General features: G+C 44.1%; 1 protein-coding gene across 2 annotated transcripts in view; it reads right to left on the reverse strand.

Moving 5' to 3' along the window:
• Positions 1 to 24,622, reverse strand: part of EWSR1 (EWS RNA binding protein 1) — a 30,177-nt gene continuing 5,555 nt past the window's right edge. The window contains exons 2-17 of one of the 2 annotated variants that reach the window (XM_036755372.1): positions 24,265 to 24,301; positions 24,064 to 24,115; positions 21,514 to 21,637; positions 13,893 to 14,079; positions 11,460 to 11,627; positions 10,056 to 10,267; positions 8,839 to 9,028; positions 5,996 to 6,030; positions 5,424 to 5,456; positions 4,964 to 5,082; positions 4,079 to 4,208; positions 3,357 to 3,479; positions 2,648 to 2,810; positions 1,143 to 1,240; positions 580 to 832; positions 1 to 403 (exon numbers count right to left, since the gene is read on the reverse strand). In XM_036755372.1, the coding sequence (XP_036611267.1) occupies positions 364 to 403; positions 580 to 832; positions 1,143 to 1,240; positions 2,648 to 2,810; positions 3,357 to 3,479; positions 4,079 to 4,208; positions 4,964 to 5,082; positions 5,424 to 5,456; positions 5,996 to 6,030; positions 8,839 to 9,028; positions 10,056 to 10,267; positions 11,460 to 11,627; positions 13,893 to 14,079; positions 21,514 to 21,637; positions 24,064 to 24,115; positions 24,265 to 24,301 (1,964 nt within the window). In that variant the 3' untranslated portion in view covers positions 1 to 363. Of the gene's footprint in view, positions 404 to 579; positions 833 to 1,142; positions 1,241 to 2,647; positions 2,811 to 3,356; positions 3,480 to 4,078; positions 4,209 to 4,963; positions 5,083 to 5,423; positions 5,457 to 5,995; positions 6,034 to 8,838; positions 9,029 to 10,055; positions 10,268 to 11,459; positions 11,628 to 13,892; positions 14,080 to 21,513; positions 21,638 to 24,063; positions 24,116 to 24,264; positions 24,302 to 24,622 lie in introns of both variants that reach the window. The other variant, XM_036755363.1, reaches the window with a different exon arrangement.

A 24,622-nucleotide genomic window follows, 5' to 3' on the forward strand; every position in this document is an offset into this window, starting at 1 on the left:
TTACGTTTATAAACATTTGGAATTTTATTTAAAAAAAAACATCACAACCATTAACATTGTTACAGTTAGTTCTGCTCCCGGGTCTCCACACAATGATATTTGAGCATGCTCACAACAATGGTTTCTCATTGGTTTATTAGTCTTCGTTAAACAACCATCTTAAAAGAAGGAAAAGAAACTCAGGGCACTACCATTTAACTTGTTTTAATGTTTCTCCACAAATGGTGAAAAATACTAAAGTACAGACAAGGAATAATCATAATGTTGTGGCCAACATTATAAATATGGAATTATAAATTTAAAACATTTTCTGGTTTAAAAAATAAATCTGGTAGTAAATGCAGCTCTGCGGGGTTTCTGCGTCTAGTAGGGCCGGTCTCTGCGCTCCTGACGGTGCTCGCCTCTGCAAGGAAAGAAGAGGTCTCTGTTAAGAGCCAGGCTTCCTTGGAGGCGCACCCGACATTCCCAGACAGGGAAGAGGGCGTCTGCGGCCACACAAGATGAATGCCACCTTCCCCACACTGGCCTGGGCTTGCTCACTCAGCACTCCCCCACCCCCCCAGATGGCTGCAAACATACTTATCCATTTTTCCGGGTCCTCCACGCCCGCCTCTTCTGCCTCCCATCTGCTCCATGAGAGGCCCGGGAGGACCTCCAGGTCCTCCTCTTCTTCCGCCACCAAAGCCTCCTCGATCCATTCCCCGGCCTCCCCGGAAGCCACCTCTGTCTCCACCTCGGCCTCCTCTGAACATGCCGCCAGGCCCTCCACGGTCCATGAGGCCACCTCTGCCACCCCTCATGCCACCAGGGCCACCTCTGCCACGATCGCCACCTGACAAAAAGAAAGGATCAGGGAGAGGCAGAGGTCAGGAGTCAACTTCAGGGAAGAAGGAAATTGATTGAGCGGGGTTTGAATCTCAGATGTGTCCTGGAACAGTTCCTTATTTTCCAGGACCTCATTTCCTTTTTTGTAAATAAAGGGTCTGGGACAGAAGATTCAGGCTCCAAACTCTAAGATCCCCACCCATCATTTTATACTGACTTCCCTAACCAACATCATTCTTTTCATCAACCTAACACTAACTTCCACTTTCTTGGGAAACTGCGCAGAGGCAACAAGAAATTATCATCCCAGTACCTACCTGGAGGTGGAAAGGGCGGTGGAAGAAATCCCTCTGGCTTAGGGGCCTTACACTGATTACACTCTGTTCTCCAGGCAAAATTCTGGTTTCCACAGCCTCTGCACAGAAAGGTAGCATAGCAGAAATCAGCAGCAGCATCGAGCAGGATGGCAGACCACAAAGAACAGCACTTTTGGACATGGGACAATTGTCACTTGATCTGAATCTCAGCAGATGCTAATCAAGCCTCAGGCTCAGCCACTCACTGAACCCAATTTGAACCAGCAACAGAACCGATCCCAGTCCCTTGGGAGTTCATGTGATAGAGCACATGTGACCATCATGCACAGAACTACCAACAGGAACACATTCTCTTCCTTCTGCTTGAAACACTAATGGCGCCAGGGACGATGTACACGGTCTGACCATCGCTTCTCAGCCCAGTCTCCCACCCTAGCTCTCCATCCAGGGCTGGCCATTTAGTGGTGGTGGATCCCTCAGCACCATTCTCTCTCCTCTCCTTCCTCCCTTGCTGCACCTCATCAAATCTCATGGAATTGCTCTCTCCAGGCTGATGATCCTCTGTCCTAACCTTTGCTTGCCTCCAATCTCACATCTCCAATTGGATACCAGGAGACATCTTAAACCCAAAACAAAACTCATTCTCTTCCCCCTATCTCTTTGTACCTTCCCTATTGCTGTAGAGGACACCACCACCCTTCCAGGCCCTAAGGCTAACCTAGGAGTCATCCTGGACTCAACTCTCACACCCCAGAATCAAGATGGTGCCAAGTTTTATTGGTTTTTACTTCCTTACCCGCTTTCCCCCCATGCTGCTCTCACCACTGGGCTATTACAATAGCTGTGGGGAGGGTCTTCCTGGCTCTAGGCTCTCCCCACTACAGCCCATCCTCCGAGCAGCCACCAAAGCAATCTTCCTGAATCACAGGTACAACCATGCCACCCCCCACATAATCAACTCCAGTGGCTCAATTTGTTGCCTCTGGGATTCAATATAAAATCCTGTTTTGGCCTTCATAACTTTCAGGCTTTCTACACATTCCTGTCCCCCGTATGCTCTAGTGCAGTGACTCAGGCCTCCTGGCTGATCCTCACACAAGATGTGGCTATCTCCCATAGCTTCAACTCTCTCCCTGCTAACTCCCGTGTGCTTCCTTCGAATCTCTGCCCAAAGTCCCACCTTCTACAAAAAGCCTCTCCCAGTCCTCCTTAATCTCAGGTGACCTCTGAGATGACCTCTCATTTACCCTCCATAGATCTTGGTTACACATAGGGGTTTACTGTCTCCCCTATCAGACAGGGAGTGCATTAAGAAGAGGGACTTTTTTCCTTTTTGGTCTTTGTATCTCTAGAACTTAGCACTGCCTGAAACATAGTAGGTGCTTAATAAATGCTTGGTGACTACCTTTTCCTTTCAAAAAGTACCCCACACCTTCATTACAATGGCACACAGATACTATACATTTAAAAAAGCTTGGTTTTATTTTGCTCAGGAAAATACATACGGATTAGGGCACTGCCAATCTCCTGCTCTGTGCTGGACATTTCCTCCTCCTGAAGGGTTTCCTCGGGAACCCCTGGGTCCTCTTGGTGGAAAACCTCCCCTGTCTCCTCCTCTGCCTCCCATTCGACCCATGGGACCTCCTGGCCCCCCTGGCCCTCCAGGACCTGCAATGAAAATTAACTCCTTGTAGCATCTGATTTTAGCAATAAAGGCCATGCTGATCTCAGGCCTTCTTTAGAACAAAAAGATTCCTGAGGATTAAGTCAAATCTTTGGATAAAATGCCCACAAGGATAGAGACATCATCACCTTCACCCCAAACTCTGATTCCTCTTCCATGAAGATTCTCAGACTATTCCAATCTCACTGGCATCCCCCAGACAAATTTCTCTGTTTACTGGGGGTACCACACAGGCAAACTGTGAACCCAAGAAGCTGGTTTTGAATTCTGATTTTGCTGTTCTATGATTTGTGTGACCTTAGATAAATCACAAGCCCGTGAAGCTGTTGTGTGGTCTTAAAAACGGGGATAACGCCACTCATAAGGCTGCTCTTTGTTCTAGTACTATACAAATGTCAATTGGGCCGGATGATGCCATACTCTTCCCTCCCCCAATGGCAGGACAGATTCCTCCCTAGGTTCCAAGTCTCTGACTCTCGTGCCCAGTACCCCCAAGAAATCTTTCAAGAAACCACTGGAGAGCCCATTACCTCCTCGGAGAGGAGGGGGCATCCCTCTGCCTTCACGGGGCGGCATGCCACCTCGCATGCTGTTCATTGGAGGTTTCTTCCGAGCAAGAGACACCTTGAGTTTGCTCCCTTGGAAGTCTTTCCCTGAAATAAGATAAAAGGCATACATTTTTCTTGTTCACTTCTGGTTCTGCCTTAGAGTGAAGAGAACTGTCTGTTTAGTTGCCCTCTACCTTAACATTACCAAATACCCTTCCCTAAGAAAAAGCAATCTGGGGTGTGCGTGTGCGTGTGTGTGTGTGTTCTGGCTAGGTGGCTGTGGTGGGCATCGCTGCTGGCCACCTTCCAATTCTACTTCCAACCCCTAAGGGAGATGTCCTCCACAACTCAGGGAAATCCTCCCTTGGTTTCCCACTGGAGTGGAACATGTGGCTTCCTCTGCAGGCCTTGGAGAGCCATAGAACTGGACTAAACTTCTATCACATACCCTGAGAAATGTTTGATTTTGTGCATGAAAAGGTCTACATATTAAAGATTCGTTTCCTTGGGTGGGAAGAGACTCAGGGTGAGACCTCCTTTTAAAATTCGCCCAAGGTCATCATGATGACCATTTATAAGGTCCAAGTCTACACAAAGAGTCTTAACTTGCGTCCATCTGATTTGGGGTTTGAATTTGTGGGCCTCTTCACTCCCCCAAACTTTCCCTCTCTACCCACAATTTCAACATGGGTTTCCATTCTCACCATCAAACCATTCTACTGCAGCCTTTGCAGTAGGTGGGTCGTCGTAGGATACTGTGGCATCTCCTTTTGGTTTTCCGGTTTCCTTGTCTAAGTAAATGTTTATCATCGGTTGCCCAGTCCTTTTGTTCATCTAGACAAACAAGACAACATCTATGCAGTGGCTCAATAGTTCCCTTCTGATAAAAAAACAGGAAACTTGTGCTCAATAGAGAATTAAGTCCCGGCACCAAGAACAACACAGCCCCCGGATCCTGGGCTCGTCCTGGCAGATGCACCAGGTTCATGCTGTACAGCCACGCCTCACTCATCCAGGTCATACACCACTGTGAACCCTTAAAGATGCCCCAAAAACCAGCTGTCACAGAACCTAGGCACTATTCTGCTCTCCAGAGGGGCCTCAAGTGAGAGGGGAGCTCAATATTCAGAACGTCTTGCTTCACTGCCAACTCCACAGCTTACATATAGGGAGAAGGAATGTGGAGGCAGCTCAGGCACCAGCTGTCGCCTCTGCACCCCAATAGTCCCTGGGCTGCAACACTCAAAGTCTGACTGTTCAGGACAATACTCCCGTTAGGAAAATGGGAAATGTATTGAGACAAAGAAGGAGGATAGAAATACATTTTAGGAAATTTTCTATTAGAAAAAGTTCAAAAAAAAGATGGTGCTTAAAGAAATGAATTATTTTCAGTAAATACCCACTGCACAGCAATACTAAGCTGCACATAAATAACAATAAACTCCAATATTCAGAAACTCAAATGTGACCAAAGCAGCTCCTGATAAATCTGAACCTAAGTCTTGTCTTCTCAGACATCCCTGAGAACCAGAAACTTCTTTTCTCACTGCTGAGCAGGAAAGGCTGGGAGAGACCACGTTTTTACCCACCTTGACAACCCCACACTGTTTGAAAAAGTCTGCCAGCTCATCAACAGTCACATTTTCATTCAGCCCCTGTACATAAATTGCACTGTTTTCCGAGTCTTCATCTGGATCTACAGGTGGCCCTAAAATGTAAAAAAGCCAACACATATCAGCAGACCTAGTTCCCACTGAAACTTGGGACAGACAAGTAGGTATCTGCCCATCAGCACGTGGTCAGAAAGCATTCTTGATGCTATTAGACGCGGGCAAAGATTTCATGCCTCAGGAAGGGGCTGCACTGCATCATCTGAGGCCTCCCTCCAACCCTGAAAGTCTGACTCTCACTCCTTAGGAGGGCCTTATGCCAGTAAAAGGGATGCTAAGAAGCCCACTAGTGGCCCTGAAGACACAGGAGCAAAATTCACCATGCCACTAAACCCTGCACCATGAAAGAGTAGAAACAGGCCCAAGGAGTCCAAGTTACCTAAGTCAAGGTCTGGTCCTTCTTCCATAGGTCCTGCCAATCAGGAAAAAGCACACAGAGGCTCGTTAGTGCACGCCTTGCAAGCTGCACACCTTACAAACACACATCACTATCTACTACACCACCATGTGATGGGGCTTCATTAAACTCCAATTGACCCGCACTGCCAAAAAGCAGCAGTGCCCCTTTTAAACATTGGTGATCAGAGGGCTAGGGCTTTTTTTTTTTTACAAGTTTGCTTTTAAACCATTAACCGATTATTACCCTGTTTAATGCTTAACGTGCCAATCAGTGTTAAGTTTAAATTAACTTTTTTCCTCCAAATAAACCAAATTGTAAAAATGTCTGTTCCCCCAAATTACAGAAGCAGTCGCTCAATACTTCAAGTTACCCTTTGTTTTGTAACCATAGGTTAACCTTATACCCCTAATGCAATGCCGGCAGTACCCATTACAGTCTTGTTGTATAGGCCACTTTTAAAACCACTTAGGAAACTAACAAAAATCATATTTTTCTAAGAACTGACTGCATTTTTTTTTAAACACTATCCATTGTAATACTCAAAAACTTACCACCAGGCTTATTGAAGCCACCTCGCTCTCCAGCGCTGCTGGGGGGATAAACGAAGAAATGAAGGCCTTTCCCTTTACAAAGCCAGTGCCGCTCGGAGCCCCGGGGGCTCGTGGGAAGAAGGGCACTGGCTAACCCCATCTCCAAACAATGCATCTCTCTCAGCTTGTCACTAGGCCTCGCTCCGGGCAGCTCAGCTTGCTCTTTATACACAACCTTGCTTGTCTGATCTTACACACCAGTCTGGCTGGCCCTTTCAGTTCTGGGGGTGGGTATTAATAGTGCAATACTTGGCGAATAAGGAAGACAAAAATCAATCATCAACTGGACAATGGAGCTTGGGGGGAACAAGAAACGTGGGGCAACATTTTGCTGAACCCTCTCTTTCTGCTATGTACATAAAGGTGCACCCCCGCTTTCTCCCAAAGGGAGCGTCAACTGAGCCTCGGGGCTCCCTAACCAGTTAACAGTTTAATAAAGCAGGAGACAACCACATCAAATGCCTACAGCACACATCAGAGGGCACTTCCATCGAGTCTTCAGCATAAAGCCGTACAATTCAGGTTACTGATGGATTTAACAGTCTTTGTGGAAGGAGAGTTTTACACATATGGCCAAGGCTCAATGGACTGGGGGTACAGCTTTACAGACATTTCCGGCGGCCTGAAGTCACCGCCCTGAATTAAGGGGAGGAGGAGGCAAGAGCTGGGGCAGAAAAATTGTTCTCACTAGATTTTTCTAGCCAGTATTGCACCTTTAATACCGGAGGATTTTAAAAATACAATTTCAAGCTGTTGCATGCAGCTTTGTTTCCTTTCTTAAAAATACACACCATAAAATGTTCTCTCTTTTAAACATAAAAGTTTACACTTTAATTTTACACAATTCTAGAGTATTATACCTCCTCTGTTTTCATTACCAAACAACAAGTATGCAGTTACCAAAGTTACAGAAGGATTCCATTTATACAATGAATACATTTTGTTTAAAATATCCTATGTATATTTTTTCCTCTCCATATGGACACCGTGTCTAGTCCCACTTTTCATTATGCTGCCGGCTGAGTACTGAGTACGGGTACTTTTTAAGTATTGAAGTGTATACAAGGCTCTCACTTTGTAACCTGTAGCATATAAATGCGACAAAGCATGTTAAAAAGTTTCCACGTTTAACAGCCAATGAAAATATCAAAATACTGAGGCAATGAAAAAGGGCATGTTAACAACATTGAGTGCCTTACCTGCAGAAGACACTGAAAGCCATCACCACACCACGAAAAAGGGGGGGAGATCCCCTATCCTGCCCCTACGGCCCCCAGACTGCTTCAGTCTAGTGGGAAGCCCGTGGGGAAAGCCAGGCTCTGCTCTATGGCTCTGGTCGTAGACAAACTACGTCCACAGAGGGCTCCCTTATTAGTCAAGTCTACTTTACTTCTAATAGCATTAAAATGAAAAAAATAACAACTTGAGAATTTTGTTGGCAATCAAAAAAAGCACCAAAATTTCTAGGGGATTAGAGACGTGATGATAGTCATTTCAAGTGTCTAGGGCTACTTTAGAAACATTCATCAAAGAGGTGAAACCTTTACGATGGGACGTAAAGAGGTCCCGCCCCTCCACCCACCAATCTCGAAGATTTTCTTTTTGGGTTCAAGTGAAACATCCCAAAATGGACGTGGATCGATTTGCACGAATCTAAATTTGTTGCCTCCAATAAAGATTTCACCACAACCTTCAGATTTACTTTCTGTTAAAGTTATGCAGAATGCCAAGGTGAACATTTTCCATTAGCTTGGAATCATCAAGGCATTTATTTGTTGAGATGTGTGGCCTGAAAGATTAGCTGTTTAACCATTCTAATTGTGAAATCTACATTAATTGGTAAATAACTCAATTTTTCTTTGAGCCGGCATGGGCAGAGACATCGGCCTCCAAGGTGTACTTTGGACGACACTCTGCATAACTTTTAACTAGTTTACATAGGGACAGAACACACACAGAACTACGCCTTCTGTATATTAACATTAAGCACCATTATTAATGAACCATCCTCACCTTCAGTAAAGCACAGACACCAGAAGGGGGAGGGGTGGGGATCAGGACAGGGGAGGGGAGGGGGAACAGGGCTATAACATTACCGAGGGAAACAAACAAGTTCTGCTAAACCAGACTGGGCCATCAATCAAGACGGCCAAACTGCTTTGGGGTTCTCCCAGGCTCCAATGGGGAGCTGTCCTGAAATCAACGAGACCAACCAAATCTCTAGACATTTGGTTCCTTCACCTTATGGCCATGTTTTCAGCAGCATGAGTGTTCTGACCTGGATCTTCACCCAAAAGTGCTTCAATAACTCTTTGTACTTTTTAACACAAACGGATGTTGGGGACAAACCTCCGTTTCAAACATGTGACAGCATCTAGCATCTCTACATATCTCTATAGACTTATTTACACACACATATTGGACATTTCAAGACAAGCACTCAGAGGCAATCAGTTAGACCTAGGATTGTTAGAAGGTTTGTGTGTGTTCCATCCCAAAGCTCTAGTACCCGCAGAGGACATTTTGTTACCTCTGTAGTTAACCATGAAGGGAACTGAAAGTTCTAGGTTCCGAACCATTGCCGCCCCTCCCCAACCCAACGGGCTATACTGGCAGGATAAACGCATACTGCCATTTCTGCCACCAAGATGCCATTTCCATGCTTTGGAAGATGACTTGAGATCAACAGATTGTCCATGGAAATGTAGATTTAATTTTTTCTTATATCTTTCAGTCCCTTCTTTCCACTGAAAATCCTATGGATGAAACACAATTAGGTAAAAGGAGAAAAGGTTTGCTCTTACCCCATTCCACCGCGTCCTCCTCCTCCTCCTCCCCGCCCACCTCTGCTCATGCCTCCACGATCAAATCCCCCTCTTCCCCTGCCCCGGTTATCAGGGCCACTCATGCTCCGGTTTTCTCCAGGTCCGGAAAAGCCTCCAGACTCCTGCCCATATACACCCATGCTACTGGGATGGTCCTGCCGGAACGCACCTGAAGAGAAAGTCACATCCGTAAGGCTCAGAGCAGCCTCTCGGCACTGCCTGCTCTGCTTCAGTTCTCTGCCCTTTCTTTAGAGCCAGGGAACTGTCACAATTCTGTAGTGTCAACTGAGCACTCAGGTTAGGAGCTCTCATGGTACCAGGATCAACCCTGCTAAGTTGGCAGGCAGGCCCCAGCTGAGGAGGCTGCAAGGTCACAAAAACTCAAGTCACCTCCACGGTGACCTTCCTCAGAGGGTATTAATGTTTCAAACAAAGAGAAGTCCCAGGCATGGGGTGAGTTAAGAGCTGGGGTCCCAGCTGTAAACCCTACAAATCTCAACATAAGCCTTTGGTATTGCAAAGGGGGAAAAATGCAATTTCCAAGGAACGTTGGTCAAAACCCTAACTCTTAATCACCCCATTCCTTCCAACAGGGAAAGTGTGTGTTTCCTAGCACTTAAGTGTATCTGATTAAACTGTGTAGCTGGGCTATAGGAAGAATTCACATAGGACGTAGAGGGGAAGTAATCATGAAGATGGAATTTCACTTAAAGGGACCAAAAATGCAGGCAGAAAAGTATTTTACTAATGGAAATATTGAGTTATTTGTAGTTTGCAGTGATATTTCCAAAATGAAGAATCACTAGTTCTCCATGTTAATGCTAAAACCAACGAACAACAAAACCCCTTTTATAAAGTGATCTGAACGCTGTGGGAACTTTCCCCAAACTCTCTCTAGATTGTCCGGACAATACCACCAGCCTCCTAAATAAATGTCCACTCTCTCATGCTGTGTCTGTCCTGGCCAGGTGAGGTGGTAAAAGGTGGCTGGTTTCCTTTAAACGCTTTGTGTCATAATGATCTTTTTTGCCCTTTCTAGGCAAGGTATCATACAAGCTAATGGGGAATTCTCCAGATGTCATGGGAGATAAGCACCAGATCCGTTCTTGGAGCCACCTGAGTGACCAACATCCATAGCCAGCCCAGTCCAGGAATTAACACAACCCTGGGACACTCATGTCCTCCAAATAACTCACTCTGCTGCCCGTAGCTGCTGCTCTGCTGGCTATATTGACTTGGAGCCTGGCTGTAGGATCCAGTTTGGGGGGGATAACTAGTGGGGGGCTGCTGCCCATAGCTGCTCTGTTGACCATAGCTACTCTGCTGTCCATAGCTGCTCTGCTGCCCATAGGTATTCTGCTGGGAGTAACTGCTCTGATCGTAACTAGTCGGCTGGGTAGAGGAATAGCTGAAAGACAAAAATTGAAAGCTTTTTAGGAAAGAAAGTAGTAGCGTCACTTACTGGAACAAACGGGAAACTCCCCACTCCACGAGGACCCAACCACGTTTCAAAGGAGGTCAGGGACAGTCCATCTGGAGGACATCAAAGGCTAGCTCGACCTCAAGCCCAAGACTCCCCCGGGGGCACCAAGCTCCAGCTCTGGTGCACTGCTAGCCTCTGGAGCTGTTCAGCTTGGGCACACCCAGCAAGTTGACCGACTTCTCTCTAACCCCCTTGCATGGCCTCAAATGATTCTCAAGGCTGGGGGCACAAAACCAAATACTCTTTCTTCTAAGACTCTCAAAAGTATCTCTCATTGCTCTGTCTCTAAACTTTTGGATGTACTTAAAAAGTTTTAAATGAAAGAACTTGAATTATGTCAAGAAAATATGGCAAATAAAAAAATACTGATAAGCACCAATTTCAGAAGTTTAGGAACAAAATGAAGCATTTGGGAAGAGGAGCAACAGAATCAAGACCTAAAAGATGTTTTTTTACAATCCTTGATAACTAGGTTGATAAAGGAAAAAAAAAAAGAAAGAGACATGGAGTTCCCCCTTTTGAGGCAAAATCTCCCCAATCAAATCTTTTACCAGAATTCTAAAGAGCAAAATTATTTGATTTCATTCACTTCCCAGGCTTCAATCACTTCACTGGTAAAATAAAGAGCACTAGTCTAGATCAGTTTTTAACCTGGGGTCCATCGACCCCAATGGGTCAATGGATACATTTCAATTTCAGGGGTTTTGTGAACTTGGATGGGGGAAAAAAAACACCACACCTGTGGTTCAATGTTGTTGGCCTTAAACCTTTATAACTTCTATGGAATTTGTTTTATGCATTTAAAAACAATATTCTGCAAAGGGGTCTGTCTGTAGGCTTTCTCATATGGCCGAAAGGGAGAGGGAACTCCTGGCCTAGATTGGCTCTAAGGTCCATTCCAGCTCCAACAATAAAACCAGCCAAACAAAAGGAGGACAGGAACCCCAGCAAATCTCTTTAACTGGTGTGTTTGTGCGGATAGTTGTCTCCCCACCGCACCCCTCCCCCCGGCCCCGTTATTTTTACAATCCTATACTAAGGTTATCGTCCTTCTTTAAGCAGACACATTGGTGTCAGACTCGTCTTTCAAGCTCCCTGAGGATGAGACAAGAGTTACCTGGTTGGAGGATAGGATGGCGGTGCGGTGACTGGCTGCATGGGGTAGCTGCCGGGCACCTGTGGGTAACTGTAGTTGCTTTGTCCATATCCTAGGCTGGGCTGGCTGTAGCCTGCTGTACTAGATTGAGGCTGGCTAGTCTCAGCGGGCTTGCTACCATCCTGGGGTCTAAAAGGAGAAATGTACAAGTAAGAAGCCAGCTTTCTGATGGGCACACTTGACTACAAACCCCTAAGCACTCTCCAAATATGAGCAGCACACATCCTTAGAACCATCTTGGAAATAAGAAGGCTCCTCAGAGCCAGTTTATAAATGCTTCTGCTGGAAGGGAATATTCCAGAGAGGGAGGGCAATGTTCCCAAATGGATCTGATTCAGTCACATTATCCTGTCCCCTAACATAAAAGTAGTTAAGAGTTTGTTGGGTTGGGGAGGGAGGTGGCTTGGAGGGGAGAGGGCTTCTTTCCAGCCAGAGAAGCAACAGTGGGGAGAAAGGGGATTTCACAAATTTTCAGTTACATTAAGGTTTATAGAAGTCCAAAGTAAGGCATATTCTTGCGTAACAAAGGCACTGTAGTTGTGTCTCTTAAAAAAATGGCTTTCGGTCTCCATCATTTGAAATTAAGGGTGAGTGTATACAGATGGTCATCTAAACTTGCCTCAAGTGTACCTCATAGCAATACCATTGTGGGCCAGGCTGTCTTTCCCCAGATCCTTCTAGAGCAGTCATGGAAACAGGCAGTTGTTTACCAGCCAGGGACACACAAAATAAGACGGGTCAGGTGAAGTAGGCCCATCTTTCATGAGGACTTAGTAACCAATCCAAATCCTGAAAAGGCCAGCACTTTCTATCGGCTCTTCATTCAGCCCTGATACTAGCTTTTTGCTAGGGATGCGGTAGAGTGGGGTCAAACTATCGTAGTCAGGCACCGACAAGCAGCTGGCAGGCCTGAGAGCTGGTGTGAAATGCTGGCCCATCTGAGCTCAGAGCGCAACCCTGAGGCTTTCTCCAGAGGGTCAAGAGATTATTCCACTATTCCCAGTACAAGGGGAATGGTTGCACAAGAAGAGGGAGACAGGAGGTGTGGGGTGGAAAAAAGAGCTGGTTTTTGTTTCGATGGCTGTTTTAAAAAGTATCAGGAAGGAGGAACTATGAAGGCAGACAGCAACAAAGAAGGAAATGAGGCAGAGTGATAGATCTCATCACAACTCAGGGATACTCCAGAGATAGGGTGGATACACTCTTGGTTGGAGTGAGGCATCTGGCTTCAAAGGACTTACTGAAATGAGAAAGTACACTGAAAAATGGCACATTACAAACTGCCCGCAATGTTTAAGTCAAGTGAAATGGGGTGCCATAGGTCACCAGTCAGATACTTGAAGTGGTTCCTAGGGAGACCCAATTTTAATAAACTGAACTGGCTCATGTTGCTCCAGTATGAGCCGCTATTATGACCCCCTGATTGGTCCTGATTACTCACTGTGTGTTTCAGAAGTAATTTCACCAGTCTTTGCCCGAGCTAATTTCTTACCTCTACGGCAGACAATAAGTCTAGGTTACAAGTCGATCTCTCCTTTATTCCCTACAAGCTTTTCTTTCAATTCAGTTTTACTTCCTTCAACGCTGTAGCAGCCACCAAGTACACTGGCTAAAGTAAAGACCTTCAATCCTCTGTTAAGCAACAAGTGATACTGTTTACCCACTGCTAACCAGGCACAGGAGATTGGAATTGTTCCCCCTTCTGTTCACACACACTATGGTACCCAGCTGATGCCACACCTGACTTTGGGTCTATAATCGTGGAGGAAACTGTTAGGTTGCCAAGTGAGTCTAAAGACAAATGGAGGTAGTAGCAGTGCGGCCTTCTAAACCTGAGAGACATAGTGTTCAGACAGCTGGGTCACATGCTACGACCCCTGTCGCACAGCCAGCAGTTTTCAGAAAAGAGAAAACCACATTACATTGGTCAGTGAAACCAAACTTAGGTTAAAAGTACAATTTTACCAGTCACTCACTGTGAGAAAAATGAAACACTCTTCTTCTATGTTCCAGATCACGTATTTGGGTAAACCAAATCAATACCCCACTCCCCCAAAGCCCCTCACCACCGAGGACAGATCCTAGCTCATGAGCTCTACACAATTCAGTGACCCAATGGCACACGTCTTGTTTTCTTTGAACCTAGATTTGGAAAAGCCCTTGGACTGAGCACAGGGCTAGTGATTTCTTTCTCCTGTAATACCCTGGAGGGATTCAGTGTTCACAACATATGAATGGGAGACTACTTCTCTAAAAGAAAAGTCATATGCTGGGTTAAAATTCCCATGGAATTAACCAATAGGTCTATTCTCTAATCCCCAAAGCACACAGCATTCTAAGAGTCTGACGCTGGTGCTTCACAGAGAGACTAGCAACAGGTAAGCATGTCATTACCTGGCAGGTGCGGCGGTTGCTGGTTGCTGCCCGTAGGTGGGATAAGCAGGCTGGGTGCCATATGCAGACTGTGCTGCATAGGATGCCTGGGTGGTCGTAACTGTAGCAGTGGTGGTATCATAGGCTCCCGTCCCATATCCTTGGACAGGCTGACTGTAAGCTTGAGGTGCAGTTGGTGTAGTATAACCTAGAACAAACAAGAGCCAACTCAGAATTCTAGATTCCCCAGAGAAGGACAGCTGTTGAAGCCACATGGCAGAGTAGAACGGGCAGTGGGCCTGTGTCAGGAAGACTCTGGGCACATGACCATCTCTCTGTGCCTCACCTTAGTTTTGTTCATGGAGAAAGTGAAGGGAAGTGGGCTCAATGGTCTTTTAAAGGTCATCCTCCCTGTTCTAAAGTTATGATCAATGACCTACAATGTACCTGGTGAATGGGTTACCAAAGTGGAGGCCAATTTCAAGCGCCTAAGCATCGATGTTTACAATGTTACTTGGTTTTAAAACATCATGTATTACAAAAAATGACCACAAAAAGTATATAGCTCAATAATTAAAACACAAGGATCCTGGGTAGTATAATGTTTTCAGTCCAGAATTCTGAAGTGTTCTCCTAAAACTAACTCTAGAGAAAAATGATTGTTTCTTTTAAGACTCCATTCTCTCTAGTGATGATACATGAAATGTCTAGCAGTTTTCTGGGTGTCACTTTTGAATGACAACAGAATCCACCTGTTTTAACCTTCACTTTCTTGTTTCTGTACTTGCAAAGTAGTCACTAACACTTTTCTTAATTACTGAGTTATTACAGAACAAACACAACACTGCCATCCTGAAGAATGCCAAGCCTAAGGAAGAAGGCAAAGTAACAGTGCATTTTCAAGCACTCACAGAGGAAAGAAACCGAAACTGCAATGGGGTCACTAGTTCAAACACACACATAAGGGTAGTAATATTTCATTTTAACTGCTTTCCTTAAATTCTAGCACTGTCAAACAGCCACCGCCACAGTAGTTTTAAATGAGTTATTCTGGAAATTCCACAGACCAAGTTTTCCACCCTCACATGTTAAAAGAGCTGAAGAAACTGATATAACTTAAACATTATAAAATGAGTGGTTTTGATTTCAGCTCCTAGGATCAAAAAAAAATCTAGAAAAAGCAGAGACTAACAAGTCTGTAGAACAACGGACAGAAAACCAGGCAAGAGGAGAACACACACAGGTATTAGAATTGGGGGGTGGCCATTGGTCATAATTCTTTTCCACAACTTGACTAGTGTATAAATTAATTCAATGCGAAGTTATACATGGTAGTTATATGAGATTCCATGCCGTCTTGGGGAGGGAGGGGAGAAAATCTGGATCTCAAAATTATGTAGAACCGTGTGTTGTAAACTAAAAATAAAAAAAAAATCAATTAAAAAAAAAGAATTGGGGGGGTGGGGGCCCAAAGGTAAGAGCACACCACAAGGAAATCTGACAAAGATCCTAAATAAGAATCTGAAACCTGGAAACACCCCATTAAAAGGTAAATAGAGATTGTCCAAAAAACAACAACAACAAAACTTGTTTGAGATTCCAGGCTAAGTTTACTTAACTATTCCTCTCTCAACTGACTCAGATCCAGGTTCTTCTCTGCTGCTCAGTAACAGCCTACTCTGAGGCTGCTCTAATTCAGTACTTCCAATCATGGAGTCAAGAAAGCTCACCTCACTGTGATGTTCCACAGGAGGTCTGTCTCTGTCACCCTTCAACCACCATGCCTCCCCGGTGCTCCCTGTTCTCATAAACCAGGTCCTATCTCTGAATGGGTTTTGCTGCTGAGACCTCTGCAGCCCCTGCCCCATGCCAGCCCCCAGCCACCACCCTTGCTGGGTCCTTCACACCCACAATCTATTCTCCAATCACATTCCCTCTGAGATGCAGGATGTTCAGTGGCAACATATTTTTGGGGGAAAAGGTAGGTACTAAGACATGAGGTCTTTACAAAGTTGGCATGTTAGTAATAATCAATTTATCAGCTTTGTGATCTTGCAGAGTCCTAAAATGAATCATATAAAGTCCAAATTGATTTCATTTTAGCCAGAACACAATTCCACTCTTGTCACTCCTACAGACCTATTCCCACACACCATGACAAGCCTGCTACCAAATTTATAAGGAAAGCAATGTAAAGAAATGACATTTTACCAGAGACTAATTTATCACATCAAAGTGCAGTGGTCTTATTTTGCTCAATGATTATGGTAAAAGACTAAGGTAATTAATCATCTTTATTAATCTTGAAAAGCTGAGCAAAATGATCATAGAAATGGTGAAGACTAACAAACCTGAAAGATGCCGAGGGAAAGGAGAATGAGGGTCATTAACACAAACCGGTCAAACTAAGGTTAGTAATTTCTTATCTATTTAGGAAAACCCTGACTTTTATCTTCCATGAAAATCCTCTTTCAGTGCCCTGTAGAGATGACCTGGAGTTAGGCCAACGGACTTACAAACTCTGGCTGGTCTTCTCAAACTGGTAAGGTTTGGATTATGGGTGTAGAAACTGACAGTACCAAGCCATCTCAATTGGTTTGGAGAGCCTGCCACCAGCAAGACAGCACTCAGGTGTTGGTTTGTTTTGTTTGGGGCCTGTGGGGCCACATGACTATATAAATCTACTAAGGTGCCCTGGGAGCGGGGGTGGGGATGGGGAGGAGGAGAGAAAGGGGGGGGGGTGATATTCTCTACTAGCACAGATAATAGTCACCTAGAGGAAATAAAAAACTCTGGATCTTTTTTTGGTAGGCTATCTAGCAAATCTATTCAAAGAGCTTTATTCTTTTTTTCCTTCTTTATGTTATTTTGCACATTTTACTTTTTCCCCAATTACATGTTAAAACAATTTTAAAAACTTTTTTTGGGGGGGAGGGGGGAAAGGCAGGGCAATTGGGGTTAAGTGACTTGCCCAAGGTCACACAGCTAGCAAGCATGTCAAGTGTCTGAGGCTGAATTTGACCTCAGGTCCTCCTGACTCCAGGGCCAGTGCTCTACTCACTGTACCACCTAGCTGTCCCTAGAAACCTTTTTTAAAGTTTTTAGTTCCAAATTCTATGCCTCTCTCCATCTCTCTCCTCCCCCCTAGACAATAAGCAATCAGATATAGGTTGTACATGTACAATCACGTAGAACATTTCCATGTTAGTCATTTTGTACACGAAGACTCAAATAAAAAAGAATGGAAGAAAAAAGGAAAGAAAATAAAAGACAGCATGCTTCAGTCTGTATTCAAAAAAGGAAAGAAAATAAAAAACAGCATGCTTCAGTCTGTATTCAAACAGTATCAGTTCTTTCTCTGGAGGCAGAGAGCATGCCTTCATCGTGAGTCCTTTGGGATTGTCTTGGATCACTGCATTGCTGAGAACAACGAAGTCATTCACAATTCTTCATCAAAAAGTATTGCTGTTACTGTGTAACAACATTCTCCTAGCTCTGTTCACTTCATTTTGCATCAGTTCATCTAAGTTTTTCCAGGTTTTTTCTGAAATCGTCCTGTTCATCACTTCTTGTAACACAATAATATTCCACCACGATCACATACCACAGCTTGTTCAACCATTCCCCAATTGATGGGTATCCTCTTGATTTCCAATTCTTAGCCCCCACAAAAAGAGCTGCTATAAATATTTTTGTACAAATAGTCCTTTTCCCTTTTGGGGGGCTATCTCTGGGATACAGATTCAGTAGTGGTATTGTGGGATCAAAGGGTATGATGCTGGATCTTTTGAAAATGTATCCAACTTTTCTTTCCCTGCTAGTCCCATTCTAACAGACCATTATGCTCTAACACTTTCCTTGGCAGCATGAACATTTTCTTCTATTTTTCAGAGAATGGACAAATTTAAAATCACCATCTCACTGTAAGACATTCAGTTTTCTCAGAAATCACAGTTCATTAGGCAAAATAATAGATTAAGATGGTGAGAAAATCTGCCAAAAGATTTGTAACATGAGAATTATTTATATAAATAAAATCCTAGAATTATTAAACAGTTTGCCTAAAATCAGTTCAAATAGCCTGGTAGCTTCTTGTTATTCAGAAGAAAGGACTGGGAAGAGTCACTCAATTAAGTAGGAGCAAAATTAGAGGCCAAAGGAATTTTTAAAACTTTTGAAAGCCAACCAGAAGCACTTCAGTTATGCGCAGTCTTTCACATCTAATTAATGTAATTCTCACATTCTTTCCCATAATTAGTTAAACTCATGAGCTCCATGCAGTTCTCCTATGCCTTATGATCTTGGTTCTTCAGGGCCTCTCATTTCTATAGAAGACTATCACACCAGCCTCACCAGAACACAGAGTTCCTGGTGCTCTTTTGGTAAATTAAGACTTGTAAGAGGGGCCCCAGCCCTGTAACTGTCAACAGCACTCCTCTTACCCCTAACACCATCTTCTTCTGAGCTATCAACTCTGCTATGCTGGGTCCAATATAATGCTCTCTAATCCCAACTGGGCTCTCAATGCTACACAGGATTCTTGGGTTGGTCTGCCACGATTGAGGAGGCTCTTTCCCATTCTTTTCGGTGGCTTCTCAAGTCTTGGATCTCTTTCCCCCTTTGCTCTGTCCTCTCAGAACTCCCTGCCTCTCACTGGACCGACAAAGTAGAAGTCAATCAATCATTATGAGCAGCCTCCTCTTCCCCACTCTGCACCAAACCTCTCTCCATCGCCTCCATTAAGAGTCTTTGAGGTGGCTGTTCTTGAGGCAAAGCCCCAACCCTGACCCTTACTCCCATTCCTTCCCAGCTCTTTTGAGTGCTTGCCCCCTCAAGTCATCCATTCATTTACCCGCCCCCAAATTAATTTATTGGCTCTTTCCCCACTGTCTCCACCCCATCTTTAGGAAGCCCTTTATCTTGACCCTACAGTCCCTTAAGCTGAGTTTCTCACTGCTAAGCTCCCTAAGAGAATCAAGTACACTGCAGCCATTTTCCTTACTACCCAATCACTTCTTGAACCCTTGCAACGTGGCTTCTGGTCTCACCATTTGACCATGAGTGGTGTCCAAATTCAGAGACCTAACTGCTCAATACCATGGCATTTTCTCAGTCTTCTTATCTTTCAAGAGCTAACCATCCTCTCCTCCCTAGACACTTTCTCTACTTTCCCCTTCTTTTGTGACACTGCTCCCTAGACTTAACATCAAACCTGTTCAACAGCAGCTTTCTTCCAATCAATGATCTCTATCCCCTTTTCCTCACCTGTACCCGGGTTTTTCGGTATCTCCACACTAAGGCCTCAAACCCCCAGCTCTGTTGTCTCTCCTGAAATCCCTTTCTCTATCATTAGCTGCCTGCTGGCTATTTCATCCTAGATGTCCCACAGGGACCTCAAACTTCTCATAACCAACAAGCTCACGATTACGAGCTCTTGTCTATTTCTGTAGTGGGTACATCCATCTTATCAGATAGCTAGGTTCATCATTCCACCTCCCTCACCCACCATTTAAGTAAATTTAATAAGAAAATATTAAACACTGACAATGTGCCAGGCTCCATGCTAGAGGCTATGGAGCCAGAAAGAAAAACCCACAACAGCTGGTCTTCAAATGTATTGGGGGTGGGAAGCGAGGGAAGGCTTGTCTCCAACAGTCTTTGCCTACCTCTCTTCTTATTACTAACACTGCTCTGATTCTAGACCAAGCCTCTGTCCCCTTCTCCCTTGCACCAGTCTGTCTCCCTGGATTTCCCATCTCTGCCCTCTCCCATCCTCCTCTAGAGCACTTTGCCAAATGGTTATTTCTACAGCAGAAATCTGACCCTGTCACTTCTCTGTTGAGAAACTCCGGGGGCTCCTCACTGCCTCATTCTGAACATTCAAGGCCTTCCCCAATACCTTTACACACTGACTTAACATTCATACTATCCTCTACATGAACTCTTCATTCCTCAACCTCAACTATGAGCTATTCTCCACCCCCAAAGCTCCCTATTTCCCATGTGGGCCTGTAACCACTGCCCTTCCTGATTGTGTGCTCACTCTCCCCCTCCCCTTTCCCTTACTCGTATATATCTGTGCATATGTGTACATGCTACACTAGCCCCTCAGATGGCTGGCTCCTTTGGGGAACTGTTTCCCTTTTGTCTTGCTAACCCCAGAACCTGGACAGGGCTAAGCACCCAAAAGGTGCTTAAGAAAACATCAAGTCAATAAACATATAGGAAATCTAGATAAAGACCCAATGGAAGGTAAAAACAAATCTAACCTTTTCCATTCATATTCAAATAACATTTGGTTTCAAATGAGTAACTTCAAGTGCACAGAATGATAGGAAATGTATCCCATTTTATTAAAGTTCTGCCCCCAACTGCAACCATCATTGGTGTTTTCAAGGTTAATCAGCCACACACCAACTGGCGGATTACGAAGTGCTCCTCTCTCAACATCAGGACGGTATAATCTACAATCAGATGAGTTTCCATCCCCCAAATCTTTGAAACCCAAAGCAACAGCACTGGGTCCACTGTATGGATTTTGAGGTTAAGCATCTAAGAATTTTATGGATTTAAGTACTTTGTACACAGAATATAAGAGGACCCAGAAATGTTAGCTCAAAACTGGACAGAATCAAATACCAAGAACCACATGTTTATTATTATTATATATTATTATTTATTCCACTTTTAACCCAAACATGTCAAGATATAATTTGTTCTAATTATTGAATTTATTTTTAGCTCCCCCAAACAGCCACGTATATGATTGAAGGTGAGCCCAAAATTAAACTCGCCAAGTTGATGAAGACCAAGTTAAATGTATGTCTGGACTAGAAATCACAGACAAGCAAGGACCAGGCAGGGTGGTAGTTTGATATTCTAAACATGTCTAACCATGCAGTCTGCCCTTCAGAGAATAGAAGTCAGCTGGGTAATCATTACATGAAATACCTTAGGGAAGAGGGCAGCTACTATTATATTTAAGTAAAAAAGAAAAGAAATCCCTCCCCAAACCAAACTGAAAACACACAGGTTTGTAAATGGCACCTGAGAGCACCTTTTAGAGCTGCTGTAAGTGATGTGGTATGGTGTTAGGTTTTAGGGATAAATACACGAAGACACCTAAAAGGTTAATTAACATCACAGGGTTAGACAAGATGACAAAGCATTCTTCTTGCATGCAAGAATGAGCAGGAAAGTCAAACCTGTACTGGCCCCTTCTACTGTGGAAAGCACAAAACACAAAGTAGGGGGGGCACCATCAGATAAAGTCGGCCGACAGTTTGGCTAATCCGTTTGATTTTTAAAGCAGCTAAAGCATCAGCGTCTGACACCCCTCAGTATTGCTGCAGGCTTGAAACATTCTGCCTAATCCCAAAGCCACAAGCCAGTACCCAAGATGCTCTAAAAAGATTTTTAAAGGCTAAGTTTCTCTCCCCTAGAATTTACCCCCTCTATACTTTGATTAGAGTATATATTAAAAAAAAAAAGACAAGAGAAAAAAAGCTCTCCCCAACCACCACAAAAGTTTATCAAACACCAATGTGGTTGTGAGCCAAGACCCTAATTTGAACAAGCCTTGGGCCAAGATTAGACTCACTGATGGAGGATGGAGGAGAAGGATGTGTCTGACAGGTCTTACCTGTTGGAGGCTGTCCGTAAGAGGTTGCATATGCGGTCTGCCCGTATGTCGCAGTTGTCTGAGCCTGTGTATAGCTGACATCAGTAGGTTGCCCATAGGTTCCATAACTTTGTTGCCCATATGCCTGCCCCAAAGAGAAAGGCCACACAGGTTAAGTATCACAGCTCCAGCCTAGCCCCAGAATGCCACTCTTCAGTTTCTAAGTTGCTACAAAGAAGGACAAAGTCCAGATGAGCTCTTTTCTAGGAAGGAGAGCTACGTGAGAGGCATGTGCTGTCAGATGGAACCAGAGCGTGGCCATTTAATCCACACTCTGCAGTCCAGGTGAAATCTCCTAGGCAGACATGAATGAGTGCTTGTTATCCTTTACTCAATTTCTTACATTTTGGTAACCTGACCCCTAAAGTCAAAGGCCTTGGCTCTTTCATCAGCCAACTCCAAGCTAACTTTGAAGCAGGAAAGGAGCCCAAAGGGAGAGTAATGAGGACCCAGGTGTCAGCTTGCCAGAGCCGGATCAGGAGACAGAAGCAAATGATACAAAAAAAGCCCAGGGAGGGAATGAAACTGAGTCTCAGTCCACCAGAGGATGTTCTGGTCACCTGGGCATGTATCTGATTGAAAAGCACAGACTTAACAGCTATAATCACTTCAAAGAAAATGAGTGTGAACATGCTAGAGCCTACTAAGACGAGTCAGCTGGAAGAGCACTATCTTTTGAACTAGAACATTCAATAATATTTAGAAGTAGGCAAGGAATTAACTGTTCTTTTGGCTCTGATCATTACCATTCTCATTGGCTTAATTTGAATGACCAGTTATACAAGAATTTCCAGTCAGTACATCATGGTTGTACCTAGGATAGGTTTTCATGGTGCAGTATCAGGAATTAGCTTGATGCCACGGACATTTCAAATTTGGTGCTGAACTTTAAAAGATGAGGAGAGAGAGTTCTGCAATGTATCACCCCTCAAGCTTTCCTGTTTGAGAACATTTTTACTTGTGATTGGTTTAACAGCTCACCTTTCTTCTCAACAATTACATCGGGGGAAAATGGGAAGACCAAAGGAGGGATCAGGCCAACATTCTGGGGTCAAGGAGAGGGAGAAGGCCCTTGCCCAGGAGTCTCTGGACTACAGAGAACAAAAATGAAACCCAAACTAAGTAGTGAGTGAACACCTCATTGGCCTTGCCAAGAGAGCTACCATCTTTGGATGTACAAAATAATAGGTGTGATTGCTAGCTAAGCTTAGATCGATAGGATCCCAAAAAGTTGAAGATGGATGCAAGTACAAAAAGGTCTGTCATTAGTGAAGGAGCTCCCAAGGTTGTGAACCACTTGGTTCCCCTAGCCCATCTGAGGGGTCTGTCTCCAGGTCCAACAATCTACCTGCTATAATATACTGACTCTACAGCCCATGTGCTGAAGTTAATAAAACGTTAAGGCTTATACTCAGGTCCATCAACTTCACAAGTACAACATGGGAGGTAGACAGCAACTCATCTGGAAAAGATAAGGAGTGTGAGTGTGTTGTATGTGGTGGTTTGACCACAAAGCTCAAAGAGTCAACATGGCCGCTGAAAAAACTAATGTGCTCTCAACAACTGCTTGAAGAAAAGCATAGCATCCCCCCCCAAAAGGTGCCAGTCTTGATGTACTTTGCCTTGGCCAAAACAGCTGGGATCCTGGATAATGTTCTCACATCTCCCCCAAAGAATAACTGAGGTTTAAGTAATATTATGTAAATTATATAAAGCCCTTGGCAAACTTTAAAACGCTTAATGTCTGTTATCACTTGGGTGCCATATTTTAGGAAGATCATTGATAAGCTGAGGAGTATCCAAAAAAATGGTGACCAGGATGATCAAGGAACTCAAGAGCAGAACATACAACAATTAGCTGAAGGAAATGGAGGTGTTTAGCTCGGAGAAGAGGGAGTCAAGATCACCACATTCAAATATTTGAAGGGCTGTCATGGGGAAAGTTTCCCTATCTTCTCCTTGGTCCCAATGGGTAGAACTAGAAGCCATCCGTAGAAGTTGCAGAGGGTCACACTTTGGTTCCACATAAAGAAAAAGTTCTCATTAATGAGAGCTGCCTTAAAGCTGACCCCTTTGATCTGGAAGTGGAGGCTGGATGACTAATTTTGAGGAATGCTGTACTGGAGACTCCTGGTCAGGTACCTAAGGTTCCTTCTAGTGCTCTAGGAGCTTGTGATTCTGAAGCATTATGATCCCCATTTTAAGTCAAGAAAACAGAGGTTCAAAGAGCTTTAGTAATTTGCCTACAGTTGTAGACCAATTATCTTACACTTCTACAAATGAAATCATTCCGAGGTATATTGATGACCACGGGGATATTATGGATTCAGGAAAAAACTGTATGTATTTAGTAAACCTCCTACTTTTTTTTTAAATCAAACTAAAGGAAGCTCAGATGTAAAATCAAAAGTCTGCCTGTTGTGCTGAAACATCCTGGTAAAAAGAATTCCAGGAAGGTTAATCTCTGTATTTTTCCTCGAAGATCTAAGTACACACGGGTATCAAGATTACCTGGGTGGTCTGTGCATATCCTTGAGCTGGCTGGGCTGCATAAGCACTGTAGCTGTAAAGAGAGATAGAGGGCAAATACTGAATATAGCAAAGCTCAAGATTCTATCATTACAGCCTGGGAGTGTAGAGAGAGACAAAATGCAAGAAAATGCTGTACTGGGCCCTATCATCTATGGTAATAGAGAGATGAACATTACTTACCCCTGCTGGGCTGCAGCTTGACTGTAGGTACTATAGTCTGGGGGAGAGAAAGAGGAAAAGAATAGGTTAAATAAAGCAGAGGTGAGTAGGGGTGAAGACAGAAAAATGAGCAAGGAAGTCAGGTATCAGGATGGAAGCCCTCGATTTTGGGAGTGGGGTTCACCTACAGAGTAACAAGCAACAAAATGGTCACATTTTCACAAACCACACTAAAAATGGAGTCCAATTGCTTGCTAAAAAGCTTTTAAAAATCAAGATCATTAAACATTTTTTAAAATTCTGAATAAGTTAGCTCAACTGGATAAAACACAGTGCCAGCTCCTAAAGCCGAGGTCATGGGTTCTAATGAGGAAAAAGT

Source organism: Trichosurus vulpecula, chromosome 1 (genome assembly GCF_011100635.1).
Source record: "Trichosurus vulpecula isolate mTriVul1 chromosome 1, mTriVul1.pri, whole genome shotgun sequence".
NCBI classification, from domain to species: Eukaryota; Metazoa; Chordata; class Mammalia; order Diprotodontia; family Phalangeridae; genus Trichosurus; species Trichosurus vulpecula.